This window comes from Populus trichocarpa, chromosome 2 (assembly GCF_000002775.5).
Source record: "Populus trichocarpa isolate Nisqually-1 chromosome 2, P.trichocarpa_v4.1, whole genome shotgun sequence".
NCBI classification, from domain to species: Eukaryota; Viridiplantae; Streptophyta; class Magnoliopsida; order Malpighiales; family Salicaceae; genus Populus; species Populus trichocarpa.
In genome coordinates this window covers 15,941,133-15,953,163 of record NC_037286.2, presented here as the reverse complement: position 1 = coordinate 15,953,163, position 12,031 = coordinate 15,941,133, and the positions used below count along the sequence as shown (strand labels likewise).

The following is a 12,031-nucleotide window of genomic DNA, read 5'->3' as shown; positions in this document are numbered from 1 at the left end:
ATAAAATTGTATATTGTTTTTTGCAAAACCTAGCATCAAACAATATTATAATTTTTTCTCGATATTGTGAGGTCTCCATATTTAAACAAAAAAATAAAAAATCTATCAAGTACAATCTAAAATTAACATCTTGAGTCCAATCTAAGAAAATTAAGGAATAAAAAAAGAAAAAAAGGTTGAATCTCTCCCCTCACCGTGCATTTCACTATTTGATGTTTGCAAGAAAAAAGGGCTCAAAACTTGTCTAGTATTCAAATTCAGTCATATAGCTTCAATTGTTTTAATTTAATTTAATTTAATTTTTTTAAATTAAGCATCAATTAAGAGTTAATTTTGTTTTCCATGACTGCGAGCATCTAATATCAAGCCAACCAAAGCAAATAATAAAATATAATTCTAAATTAATCTAATATAAAAAGATTAATTAAGAAAAACGATGAAAAAAATAAGGACTGAAAAAAAGAAAAGAAAAAAGAGAAGCACTATTTGAATCATGTTTTCTGACATGCTATATCGAAACAGCAATCCCTTTTAAGTTTTTGTTAATTTTTTATTGGTGTTTGCTCTTTGCTCACGAATTACTTGACGTTTATATATAAAAAAAGGACTACATATCCCTTGTTTTCATACAAAAAAAGAGACACATCTCTCGAGTCTATAGTCTATAGACTGTACACCTTCACATGATGGAGCAATAGTTATATTCCCGTGTATTCAATTCTTCTTCTTCTTCTCTTTTCCACAAAAAAAAAAAAGAAAAAAAATGTTGCTTTCAATTCTATTGCATGCATGCCCGTGCCATATTTTAGATACCCGTGAGGGCATGACTTGTAGATGGCATGGACCGTCCAATTTTTACTCCTCCATTACGTTATCTCATGCATATATTAAAAGAAATTAGTTAATGTAGTTATAGTTGAACCGTTCTTCTGACTTCCTCAAACCATTTGGTACAAAAACTTTAACAGGCCTCTTCTTGTGACCCCACAGACAAGTCGAAGTCCAATAGAATCCACCAGGATCGGATCGAGCCTAACATACCTGTAACAGGTCAAACACTTTGGATTAAAACATACCTCATGCACCAACTTGATCTAATTTTTTGTTTACTACCAATTCCACCATTGCATCCGTCACAAGATGGAGCGGTTTAACAAACACCTCTCACTTTCCCCACACACGGCTCGATAAGAACCCCCAAAAACTAACCTCCCTAGCTAGCTACTTCCACTTGCATGAAGTTTTTCTTCTCTACTTGAAATGGGAAACTACATCACATACCCCAATTCATCAAACTCTGCTGCAGGGACTGGGAGAGTGATTCTATGGGATGGCAAGGTTTTTGAGTTTGACACGCCCCTAACAGCGGCTGAGCTAATGCTGGAGTATCCACAGCAAGTCGTGGTCGAGTTTCGCTCGGATTTTACTGAAAAAAGGCCAGCACCATTGCCTGCTGACAAGAGGCTAGACTTGAAGAAGGTGTACCTAATGCTGCCCATTAAGCGAGGGAAACCAGCATCATTGTCATCAGGGGAAGCGAGGCGTGTTCTTTTGAGTGCAAACTCGGTTTTAAGGTCACGGTCCCTTCTATCATCGTCAAGGTTTTTCCCTTTATTTGCTAGGATATGCCCTTCTGGAACTGGAGAGGAGCAAATATTTGTTATGCAAAAGAAGGAATGTCACGTGGAGGAGAAGCCAGCCATGGAGAATTATGATTCCGAGTTAACAGAGATTTCTGAGAGTAGGCCCGAGTATTTGAGTAGGCAGCTTTCTGGTAAAGGGACTTGGAAGCCCAGCTTGGATACTATCAAGGAGAAAAAGGTTGAGAAAAAAACCCCTCACTGGTTGTTTTGAAGGGTTAATTAATTGAGTTAATTTAGGTTCTATATATCACTAGTTTGTGATTTGTGCTTTGATGTCAATGGTTGTAGCATGTATGTGTCTATTATGGTAAAGATCGAGAAACAAAGTGCATTTGTACCATCTTGATCTTATTAATGAAGAAGTTATGAATTTCTGTTTAACTAAACATTAGCTTTACTAGATCTCTTTCTTTCTTTCTTTCTTTTCCCCGTATGATAATCGCTCTGTGAGCCTCCTCTACATTGATCCAATGAACATGTTAAAGCTGCTATACAAGGGAATTTGGCCGAAAATAAGAAAAGTTTAATTTTGAGTGCCAAGAGAAAGCCTGCAAGGCCAATTACAGGGGGAGGGTATTGAACAGATTATGCTTTTGCCGTTTATTGAACTGGTTAATCATGTTATTTTCACCCACCAGCCGCTCAGGCCAGAGAAGTCTATCATCGGTGTTTGTTTTGTAGTTGTATCGTAAACGTAAACCTATTAATTGGGAACGTGACAAACTGGTCAGGCAAAACAGATATATAACACGTCCAACATGTCACTGTGATGGCCGGTGACGAGTCAACAACAAAATATCTCTGTTTGTAATATGGTGGACTGAGTTGGGGGGAAAGACAATAGTTAAAGAGTAAAATAGAAGAAAGATTGTGACAAAAAGAAAAAAGAAGACGAAGAAGAATTCAAACTTTAAAGCAACTAAAGTCCCATCAGAAAGCTACATCATTCCAATAAATTTCTCCAGCTTTCTGCTGGATTCTTTGAAGTAGCCATTGTGATTTGTGACCCAAATGTTTTTTTAGCCCATAGGTAAGAGCTTTAAAAGATCTATGTCGATTCTGATGTCTGTGCGATTATTTTACTCAGCAGTTGCGAAGAAAATCAGAACTTCTGTGAGCTGGAAACTACGGCAATTGGATCCCAACTTCTGACCGGATCAAGCATATAGAAAAATGAATTATTACATTTCCAGTTTTGCTTGGTTTACTATTTCTATTACAAGTCTAGAGGAGTGACAAACAACCCTGTATAAAACAAGCATATTGTTATTGACAACTTCAAGCATATTGTTATTGACAACTTCATGACTCAAGGGCGGAGCTTAAGGTTGACGCTTGACAGATGAGCTTGATAGAAATTCTTTCCATTGTTTTTCTTATTGGTTATGTTTTAAAGTTTTCTTAAATCTTAATTACATGTTAGTATATATTTTGAATTGTGATTTTAAAATAATATGTTTCATAACTATTGATATACATAATAGAAAAAAAAAAGTTGTTTTAGTCATTATTTTACATTGTGATGACATTTGAAAAAACAGAAAAAGAATATATATCTTACATCTTGTTTTTTTTTTTTATATATATATATATAGTAAAGATCTTATTTAAAACGTTGTCACCTCGTATTATAGTTACTAGAAAACCTTAATTGATCAACATAGATTCTATGATACAAGATTGATTATGTAAAAGAAAAAATACTATCAGTCATAAAACATCATACCCGAGATAGGCTGCATTGCTGGTTTTGTCTTAAATTATTGAAGGTTTGTTGTGCTATACTATCGATGGTCTGCCTATAATACTCTCAACTCTAGCGTCGGTGAATAATTCAACTAAAAATACTTATAACTCTAGCGTTAGTAAGTACTACATGCAAAGGTCTGATATTCGTAACTTTAACATCAGTGAATATTTAGCTCAAAAGTATTTATATTCATGTCGTTAATATTCCTAACTTTACCGTTAATGAATAATTATCCTAAATGTATTTTTAATTTTGGCATTGGTGAATATTAATATTCTTGATTCTAGCGTTAATATTTATTTTAGGTGATATTTCTAATTTTAGCATTGGTGAGTATCAGTTCGAGTTAGTATTCCTAACTTTGGCATTAATAAATATTTTCAAATTTATTTGAGGTTTACAAATTATATTATTTTTATATTTGAGGTAACAACTCATTGCAAGTCCATTTACCTTAAATAGTTTTTGAATTGAATTTTAAAATGAGCTTTTATCCAATAAGAATAGCAAAAATAGGGTTTGACTTTTTAATTGAAAAATATTATCATTGTTTATTTTCCCAAAAAGATAAGTTTTTGGTTTTTAGGTATGTAGGCCTAGTAGGCCATTTAATGTGGAAAACGTTTTTAATGGGCTTAATAAATTTGTTATTAAATCAAAAAAATACATACAAGAAATATTTTGAAAATATGCGAACATAAATATTTGTTTTTCCTTTTTTGAAATGTTAAACATGGTAATTGATTAAATGCCAAATCGAGAAAAGAAAATATTTTTAATCATTTTTTCTTAATGCTCGGCTATGATGCAAGTTATAATGTCCATTTTGGTAGATTTAAAGACTCTCAAATGCTTAAGTAAATTTTTTTTTTAAGAGAGAGAAATTAAAAAGATATTTTAGATAGATAACTCTGAAAATATATATGTTAAATATATTGAAAATGAAGAGATTGTGAACCTTAAACTTGGTGGATTCATGGGGTATTTATTGCCCATAAATCTTGTACTTTGGTGGAGAAAAGAGATTGAAGAGTCATTTCACTCTTATAAATTAATGTGGTATTTTAAGATGTATTTCACTCAAAATAATAACATATTGCATCAGTATAAAATTCCTAAAAAAATTCTCAAATGAGTGTTGGGTCCACACATTGCTTAGACCTATTCTTTTTGGGTTATTGGGGGGGTGGGGTTTGAACCTGTTAAATTTGGGTTCATCAGTAAGCCCCTAAGTTTTTGTGATATTGATATGCAAAGACTTTTAAAAATACCCGGTTACCATGACAAATTCATCAAATTTTTTTCATATGAGAAAATGAGTGGAAACCCCGGGTAAAGTGCCGGAGAGCCCATGTGTATGGGGCGTGCACTATGTTTGAAGAAATTTCTAAGTATGTAGAGGGAAACTATAGAGGAACTCGTACTTCAAAAACCTCTAGGAGAGTGAGATGAGATATAAAGGACTTCATACTTAGAAAAATTTTCTAATAGATAGAGAAACTTATGAAAGAAGAGCTTGTACTTAGAAAAAATTTTAAATGGTTGGAAGAAACTAAGGAAGATAAGTCTATTCTTAGAAATCTTCTAAAAGACTGAGGGGAACCCATTGAGGGTGGACCTAGTACTTAAACAATTTCTAAGTAACTAGAAAGATCCCAATAAGAAGGGAATGGCTAGGGAGAACCCAATGAGAGGGGAGAGCTTGTATTTAGAAAATTTCTAAGTGGTTAGGGGAATCCAAAGAGGTTGAAGGGAATCATAAAAGAACCCAATAACAGTGTTATTGCAATAGGAAGACCAAATCTATTCATTGAAAGTTGATTTTATTGCATCAGGGAAACCAAGTCTATTTCTTGGAGAGTGGTGCTATTGCACTAGTAGGTGGAGCTCGTCTAGGTGGAGCTCGTCTAGTAGATGAAACATAGGGTAGTGCTCTTATACTAAAAAGACTAAGTTCATCCTTAAGAGATTGATGTTATTGCTCTAAAGAGATCAAGTTCATTCCTTAAAGAATGGTTCTATTGCACTAGTAGGTGGAACTCATCTAGTAGGTGAAACTCACCTAGTAGGTGGAACGGAGGGTTGTGCTTTTGCACTAGAGAGACCAATTTCATTCCTTAAAGAGGTGTGCTATTACACTAGTAGATGGAACTCGCCTAGTAGATAAGCTCTCCTAGTATGTGGACCTCACCTTTTGTGTATCATTAGAGCCCCCAAGTCCTAGTGACACCTTTTGATGTGTACAAGCCGCTATAAAAATTATAAGAGTAGCCTTGAGGCACAGTCGTAAAGCGTAGTCATGGGAGTAGTCGTAGGCATAGTTATAGACATAGCCGTGGGCAGCGTCGCGGGTGTTGTCATGGGTGTAGTCGTTGGCGTAGCTGTGGGCGTAACCGTTGGCATGTCGTTATTGTAGTCATGGACATAATCCTTGGCATAGCTACCACTGTATTAGGGCTTCGTCAGCCATGAAAAGAGCTTTTAAAAAACAAGAATGAAATGGTTTTTTGTTTAGGCTCTCACAAAAAACGTCAATAATAATGTTTCAAAAAATCTAAGTAGCTTAGAAGTAAGGTTTATGTGTTAGATAATCGGTTAATCTATGGAGCGCCCTGGACCCTTTTTTTTGGGTGTTTGGGGGGTTTTGAGTCAATTAAATTTGGATTCGTCATATGTAAACATTCATAAAAATTAGAGATTTTAATAGAAATCATGGATGATTATTCGGGAAAGTAAATAGATTTATATATTTCTTAGAACTGAAATTATAAAGCTAACTTATATATCATTGAGAAAAAAAAAATTTCTGTCTTTTGTTTTATAAAACTAAACTAGTTATAGGTTCCATGATGCAGGAATAAGGATGGATCGATTTTGATCTTATTATTTGCAAGAAGCAATATTATAGAATTTTTACCATATTAATATTTGGTACTATTTTTTTGTTGTTTTATTTACTATGTTAAATTTTGATCTAAATTTTGTAAAATGTTCCAAGTTTCTACATTTGCAGTTTTTATTAAAAGAATTTTTTATGGTTTTTGAATTTTTTAATTTTTTAGGATTTTTCAAATTTTGTTATGCATTTGAAAATAATTTTTTTATTTTTTAGATTTTGAAAACTAATTTTTATTTTGGTGTTCTAAGAGGTTTTTTTTTCTTCCAAAAATTAATAAATGGGTATATGATAGAAAATATGGTTATGTAAAAATAGACGACTTTGAAAAATTCTAAGAAATGCATATGAAAACATGCTTAGTATATAATTATGTTGATATTTATTACTCGTTGTTAGAGGTGAATATTTTTGGTCCGATTCGGTTTTTATAAAAAAAAAAGTAACTAAACCGATTTTTTTTAAAAACAAACCGAAACCGGTTCAAACCGGCAGGTTTCGGTTCGGTTTGGTTTTTTAGGACAAAAACTGGTTCAAACCGGTTTGGCTCGGTTTTTTCAGGTTTGGCTTGGTTTTTTTCGGTTTGGGTTCGGCTCAGTTTTTCTGGTTTCAGGCTTATAAAACCAAAACCGAACCCGAACCGATCGGTTTTTTCAAAATTGTAATCGGTTTAATCGGTTTTTTTTCACGGTTCGGTTTTTTCGGTTATTTTTTTTTTAGTTTTTTCGATTTAATCAGTTTTTTGATTTTTTTGCTCATCCCTATTCGTTGTAACATCTTCATATTTTCTTTGAGTTTTGTTAATAAGGTTATAAAATTTTTATTAATAAATGTATGAAATATAATAAAAAAACAATTTTTTTATAAAAAAAACTAATAGAACTTGTATATTTCAGTAACTAAAATAAAATATTTACCCATTTTATGTTGCTCCTCTACGTTTACGCAAATACACAAAACCCCTAATCCCTACAACCTCCGAGGAATCTCTGCCTCTGCCTGCAATTTCTTGCTGATCCAATGGCAAAGTCAAAGAACCACACTGCTCATAACCAGTCTTATAAAGCTCATAAAAACGGGATCAAGAAACCCAGAAAGCAGAGGCACACGTCCACTAAAGGGGTCTGTAACTTTTGCTCTGATTTCTTTTTTTTTTTCATTTTATTTCTCATGTCACTTACAATTTTGATGCATATATGTCAATATTCGCTCTTTTATTTTTGTGCACAAATAGATGGATCCTAACTTTTTGAGGAACCAGAGGTACGCGAGGAAGCATAACAAGAATGGTGAATCTTCAACCGAAGAGTAGATATTGAACCTCATCTTGGCTGTTTCTAGTAATTGTTTTCATCATACTATTTTTTTCCTTTTGTTTCACTCACAAGACAGCAACATTCGTTTGGTTTTAGTCTGATTTTATATCTCATGAATTAGAAAGATGATTTCTTGGACGTGTAGAACTAATTGTCTGGTTATTATGAAAATAGAAACTATTTTTGGAGGTTTAAATTCATGAATGTGGCTTGCACTCTTGAAATAGATGTGATGGATGCTTAGCTATAATTTTCAGTGATATCTTGTCTTAGTGGGATACCTTTTCTGTGGCGTAATTTTGGGAGTTAACTGATTTGGTCGTCTGGGAGTGATTCTTGTTTTTATGCATGGCTCTCCTTGTTGATGTATTCAGCTGAATTCATTGAAGTTTTCAGATGCAAGGGAACATTTTATATGATTGGCATTGGCTTGTGTTGTGTAATGTTGGTATTAAGCCTGTTTTCTCGGATTTATGTTAGCGAAGGTGAAGCTGTAAATTGTTTGTGGATCTTTATTGCTTCCACTATTGCTTTGGACAGGTTTCAGGACAGTTTCATTTATGCATTGATTAGTTAAAATAATTGAGACTATGCCATTTTTAACTCAGTGCGATGAATATCTGACCATTAACAGCCTTCAACAATTATATAACCACAATAGAAAGTCATTGTTTATCAATCCATAAGCTGCTATTACTTTAATCATCACAATGCTGTGGGTCTGTGTACCCTCGTTGCTCAGTCAAGAGGTGAAAGTTTGCTAAGCTCTTTTACTCCAGTTAGTGGGTGGTCGTTTTAGCTTATTTATTTGATTTGGTAACTGAAAAGGCTGGAGACAGAGAGATTCTGTAGGTTTTTACTTGTCAATTAAGCATTTTCTTTTCATTTAAGAAGAGTTCTGTGTCAAATACGTCCAATATTTCTTGGGAAGGTTTTCTTTCGGAAAGTGCCAAAAGGTTAGAAGGATTACTCAAGCAAACTGTTTTATTGGAAATATACTAAGTTTTGACTTATTAGTTTGAAAAGGAAAGCTGTGGCAGGGTCTACTTCATTCTGAATGCATCTGTTGTGGACGGATGTTGATCAAAATATTTCTTGTTATCAATTGAAATTGAGAATCATCATCATCATCATCATAAATGGTTGATTTTAGCTTCTGTGAGTTGTTAAAATTTGGAAAGTTCAAAGGAAGTTGTGGGATGGTCAGCTTTATTCTGAAGGTTTAAGGAACCAATTGTCATGGATGAATGGTAATCATGAATTTTCTTGTTATCAATGAGGTTGAGAAGATTTTGAGACTTTTCTTGATCATTGTGGTTAGTGGTTGATTTCTGCTTCCGTGGATTGTTGTAATTCAGAACCAAACATATGCAAGTTGATTGTGCATATCAGATTTTTTACCTATTGGTAACCATCATGTCTTGCAGCCCCTGAGGGATTATGGAGATAAGTGTTATCTTATCGTGACCACTAATCTAGGGCCTGGTTTGGCATCCTCCTTTTTGAACTGATAGAACTGATGATAGCAAGTCTTTCAACACCCATTATAGACCCCTTGACATGGGGATTACCTTTTTATGTGAGCTCATGTCCTAAAATTTCAGACTATTTAAGGTGGTTGGTTAGAATCTTACAGTTTTTTTGTCGGCAAACCAAGCAGTCAAATGGAAATTCTTGGTCACCTCCCGCCTGGTGGGGTGAATAAGGCTAGGATCATGTTTAGCTTCCCTTCTGGAGTTTCTCAAATATGTTGGAAGCGCGCAAAATAACTGGGGAAGGCCAAAAAGTTCATTGTGGCACCACTTGCGCATGAAGCTTGAAGAGCTCGAGGACAAAGGTGTCCATATCAGCAGTAATCACCTTTCTGGTCAAGTTATTGTGTTTCTGGTGAGGTGCTATAGATTGGTCTTTAAATTAAGGAGCATTCAGGGATGTGTTTTGTCAGTTGAGCTTCCCTTCTTGGCATCTGCCACCATGGATTTCGGATAGAATCGATTGTTCTTTCATTTCAGTATAGAAATTTTCTGGTGCTTTTTCTGTGGGGCTATTTTGTTCGTGGTAAATGATTTCTGCTGGCGATTTTATATTATATCTTCACATGAAGCATATATGAAGGCTTATTATAAAACAGGTCAGAATGTGTTTTAAGGTTTCTGGAATATCTACCGGCAGTAACACCCAACTTGCCCCAATTCAGGGAACTTAGAGTAAGTGCTGCTAATTAATGGAATAGCTTCTGAATTGTGATAAGGCGCAGCAAACATAACTTTTTTTTTATTATTAACACATTTTAAGTACATAAAATGATGCAAGCAAACCCTAAGTTGATCCTAATGTAGATTTATCGTTTCTGTGAGCCTTCTTCCCCTTCTTTGGTGGTAATATACACAATATTCTAGCTTTGTTGGAAGAAAGTTAGAATCCGTCATCATGCTTTAGGGAAGAGGTGGATGGGAGAGTAGTCTTGTCATGAGGGTGCTTGACGATCACGACTGGACACTTGACACGCTTGGCACAATGTTCACTCACACTTCCGAGGATAGCCCTGTAACAATGAATTAGAGGATAAGGCCTTGCTGTCCATAGAAGAATAATCTATTCGATTTAGCTGAAAGAGTTCAATAATCCAGTGAATCTTTACCTCTTCAAGAAACCGTAGCCATGGCTTCCCATGACCAAAGTGTCAGGTCTAAGTTTCTCAACTGTATCACAGATCACATCCTGTGCCTCTCCACTCCCAATTACTTTTTCCACGTTTACCTGCACAGAGCTTCCATCATTAAGCAGACATGAAGGGAAGGAAGCAAACAGACAGACATACAAAAGGAAAAGGCTTGGTTTACATTGCTGTTGAAGTTCCTGAAGACGGTTTCTGCTCGTTTCATCACTGAGTTCACCAAGTCGGTCCCATATTTTTCCATGGCAACAATCACATCAGCCGAAAATATGTGCTCTACAATCAAAGAGTTTCCTGCAGGGATTACTATAGATTCTAGCTAAACAAGAAAATAAGAGATATAAAAGAGCAAGAAAGTAATGGATACCTGCGATGTCAAAGGAAGAGTAGATAGTTGGACGGGGTTTAACATAGAGGAGGACTAGCGTGGTGGTGGAATTGTGAGAAATAAGGTTGCTTAGACACCATGAGAGTGCATGCATGCTCTCCTCACTCTCGTCCACCGCCACCACTATCTTGTGCTTGTCGTCGACACTCACTCCTTCCATTGTAAGTAACCTAGAAAGTCTGGTTTCCTTACTCCCAGCTGATTTATAAAGCTTATAAACACAGCTCTAGGAAAAATACTGCCCTCAAGATGTTGATAACAAAACTAGCCTAATCCGTAGTATTATTTATAGGCAGTATATGCCGTCCTGGGTTTGATTTGCTGGTTTTGAGTTCAGTGGGTTTTGTGATTAGATTAATCGGATGAGGCCATTGAAATGAAAAGGACTACCTGCTAATAAAAGTATAGGCATTAAAGAGCCACCTTGACTTCGAGGCCAGTCCAGCACGATACTCGACAAAACACTTTCATCTTTGCACAGTTAAAACAAGGTCCTAGGAAATTTACTTTTTCAAGCTCAAGTAAATGATATTTCCTCTTTCAGTTGAGTGATTTCTTTCTTGTTTTGCATTTAAACTCGGTTAAGATGTCTGGATATTCCTTTGACAGGACCAAAGCCATTGACTTAATATGGACAAACATGACACGGTTGTGACGGAGTTATTATTTTTGTCATGTTTTTATAAAAAATAAAATAAATTTATTTTAAATTTAATTTTTTTGGTGATTTTATATCGTTTTAATGTGTTGTTATTAAAATAAATCTTAAAAATTAATAAAAATTATTATTTTAATAAAAAAAATAATTAAAATGAAAGTGATAAAATATACTTTTATTTTGTTAATTTTTTATACGATAAATAGAGGATAATAGCTATTAGTGTAGCGAGGTAGAGCCTGAGCACACCAAAAGCATGGCGATCACAAGCTTATCCACAGATCATGGAGATATCTGTGGCCATTAAAACTTACTAAGGAGTTCGGTGTGTTCAGTGAGCTCATCAAGATGATAATACAGGAGGGAGGCTGCTTCGATTTCAATCAAACTAGTTTTCTAGCAAATTCCCCCACGAAAGATTCCTTTGCTCTCTGATTGGGGAGGTCAGTCCAAATCTGTTGCGATTGCGTGAGCAAGCTGGAGGCCACCTGGCATCGTGTGGATATTATATTTTTTTAATTGAAAACAAAAGGATACTGTTTATCTTTAATGACATGAATTTTTTAAAAAATTAAAGTGATAAATTAAAAAAATATTAACTCTAATTAAATACTAAAGTTGATTTTCTTAGTAAAACCAAAAAATAGAAGTAAAAAAACACTTAATATCCTTTTCATTTTATTTATTATTTCTATTAGGTTAA

At 34.5% G+C, this 12,031-nt stretch overlaps 3 protein-coding genes across 4 annotated transcripts; 2 read left to right on the top strand and 1 right to left on the bottom strand.

Annotated features, from left to right (window-relative positions):
* Positions 1-1,105: 1,105 nt before the first annotated feature.
* LOC7481395 (uncharacterized) lies at positions 1,106-2,029 on the top strand. The gene has a single exon (XM_002301470.4). It carries the CDS (start codon positions 1,261-1,263, stop codon positions 1,852-1,854), a length of 594 nt encoding a protein of 197 aa, XP_002301506.4. The 5' UTR covers positions 1,106-1,260; the 3' UTR covers positions 1,855-2,029.
* A 5,171-nt stretch (positions 2,030-7,200) lies between these two features.
* On the top strand, positions 7,201-7,805 carry LOC7481396 (60S ribosomal protein L29-1). The gene is made up of 2 exons (XM_002301471.4): positions 7,201-7,411; positions 7,524-7,805. Exons 1-2 carry the CDS (start codon positions 7,310-7,312, stop codon positions 7,599-7,601), a joined length of 180 nt encoding a protein of 59 aa, XP_002301507.1. The 5' UTR covers positions 7,201-7,309; the 3' UTR covers positions 7,602-7,805.
* Positions 7,806-9,863: 2,058 nt separating this feature from the next.
* Positions 9,864-11,013, bottom strand: LOC7481397 (universal stress protein A-like protein). 2 transcript variants are annotated; one of them, XM_024594861.2, is made up of 4 exons: positions 10,650-11,013; positions 10,449-10,576; positions 10,247-10,365; positions 9,864-10,150 (listed from the first exon to the last, which is right to left on the bottom strand). In XM_024594861.2, the coding sequence occupies exons 1-4, from the start codon at positions 10,828-10,830 to the stop codon at positions 10,021-10,023; spliced, it is 558 nt and encodes a 185-aa protein (XP_024450629.1). In that variant the 5' UTR covers positions 10,831-11,013; the 3' UTR covers positions 9,864-10,020. The 2 variants fall into 2 exon arrangements, with proteins under 2 accessions (XP_024450629.1, XP_002302760.2); XM_002302724.4 differs by having other exon boundaries at positions 10,449-10,558; positions 10,650-11,001.
* Between the last annotated feature and the right edge of the window lie 1,018 nt (positions 11,014-12,031).

Excerpts from the sequence above, each read along its gene's own strand:
- LOC7481395 (XM_002301470.4), top strand. The coding sequence starts at position 1,261 with ATGGGAAACTACATCACATACCCCAATTCATCAAACTCTGCTGCAGGG.
- LOC7481396 (XM_002301471.4), top strand. The coding sequence starts at position 7,310 with ATGGCAAAGTCAAAGAACCACACTGCTCATAACCAGTCTTATAAAGCT. Across the intron at positions 7,412-7,523 it reads GGCACACGTCCACTAAAGGG|ATGGATCCTAACTTTTTGAG; the intron begins GTCTGTAACTTT and ends GTGCACAAATAG.
- LOC7481397 (XM_024594861.2), bottom strand. The coding sequence starts at position 10,830 with ATGGAAGGAGTGAGTGTCGACGACAAGCACAAGATAGTGGTGGCGGTG. Across the intron at positions 10,366-10,448 it reads TCAGGAACTTCAACAGCAAT|GTAAACGTGGAAAAAGTAAT; the intron begins GTAAACCAAGCC and ends AGCTCTGTGCAG. Across the intron at positions 10,151-10,246 it reads GGCTACGGTTTCTTGAAGAG|GGCTATCCTCGGAAGTGTGA; the intron begins GTAAAGATTCAC and ends TCATTGTTACAG.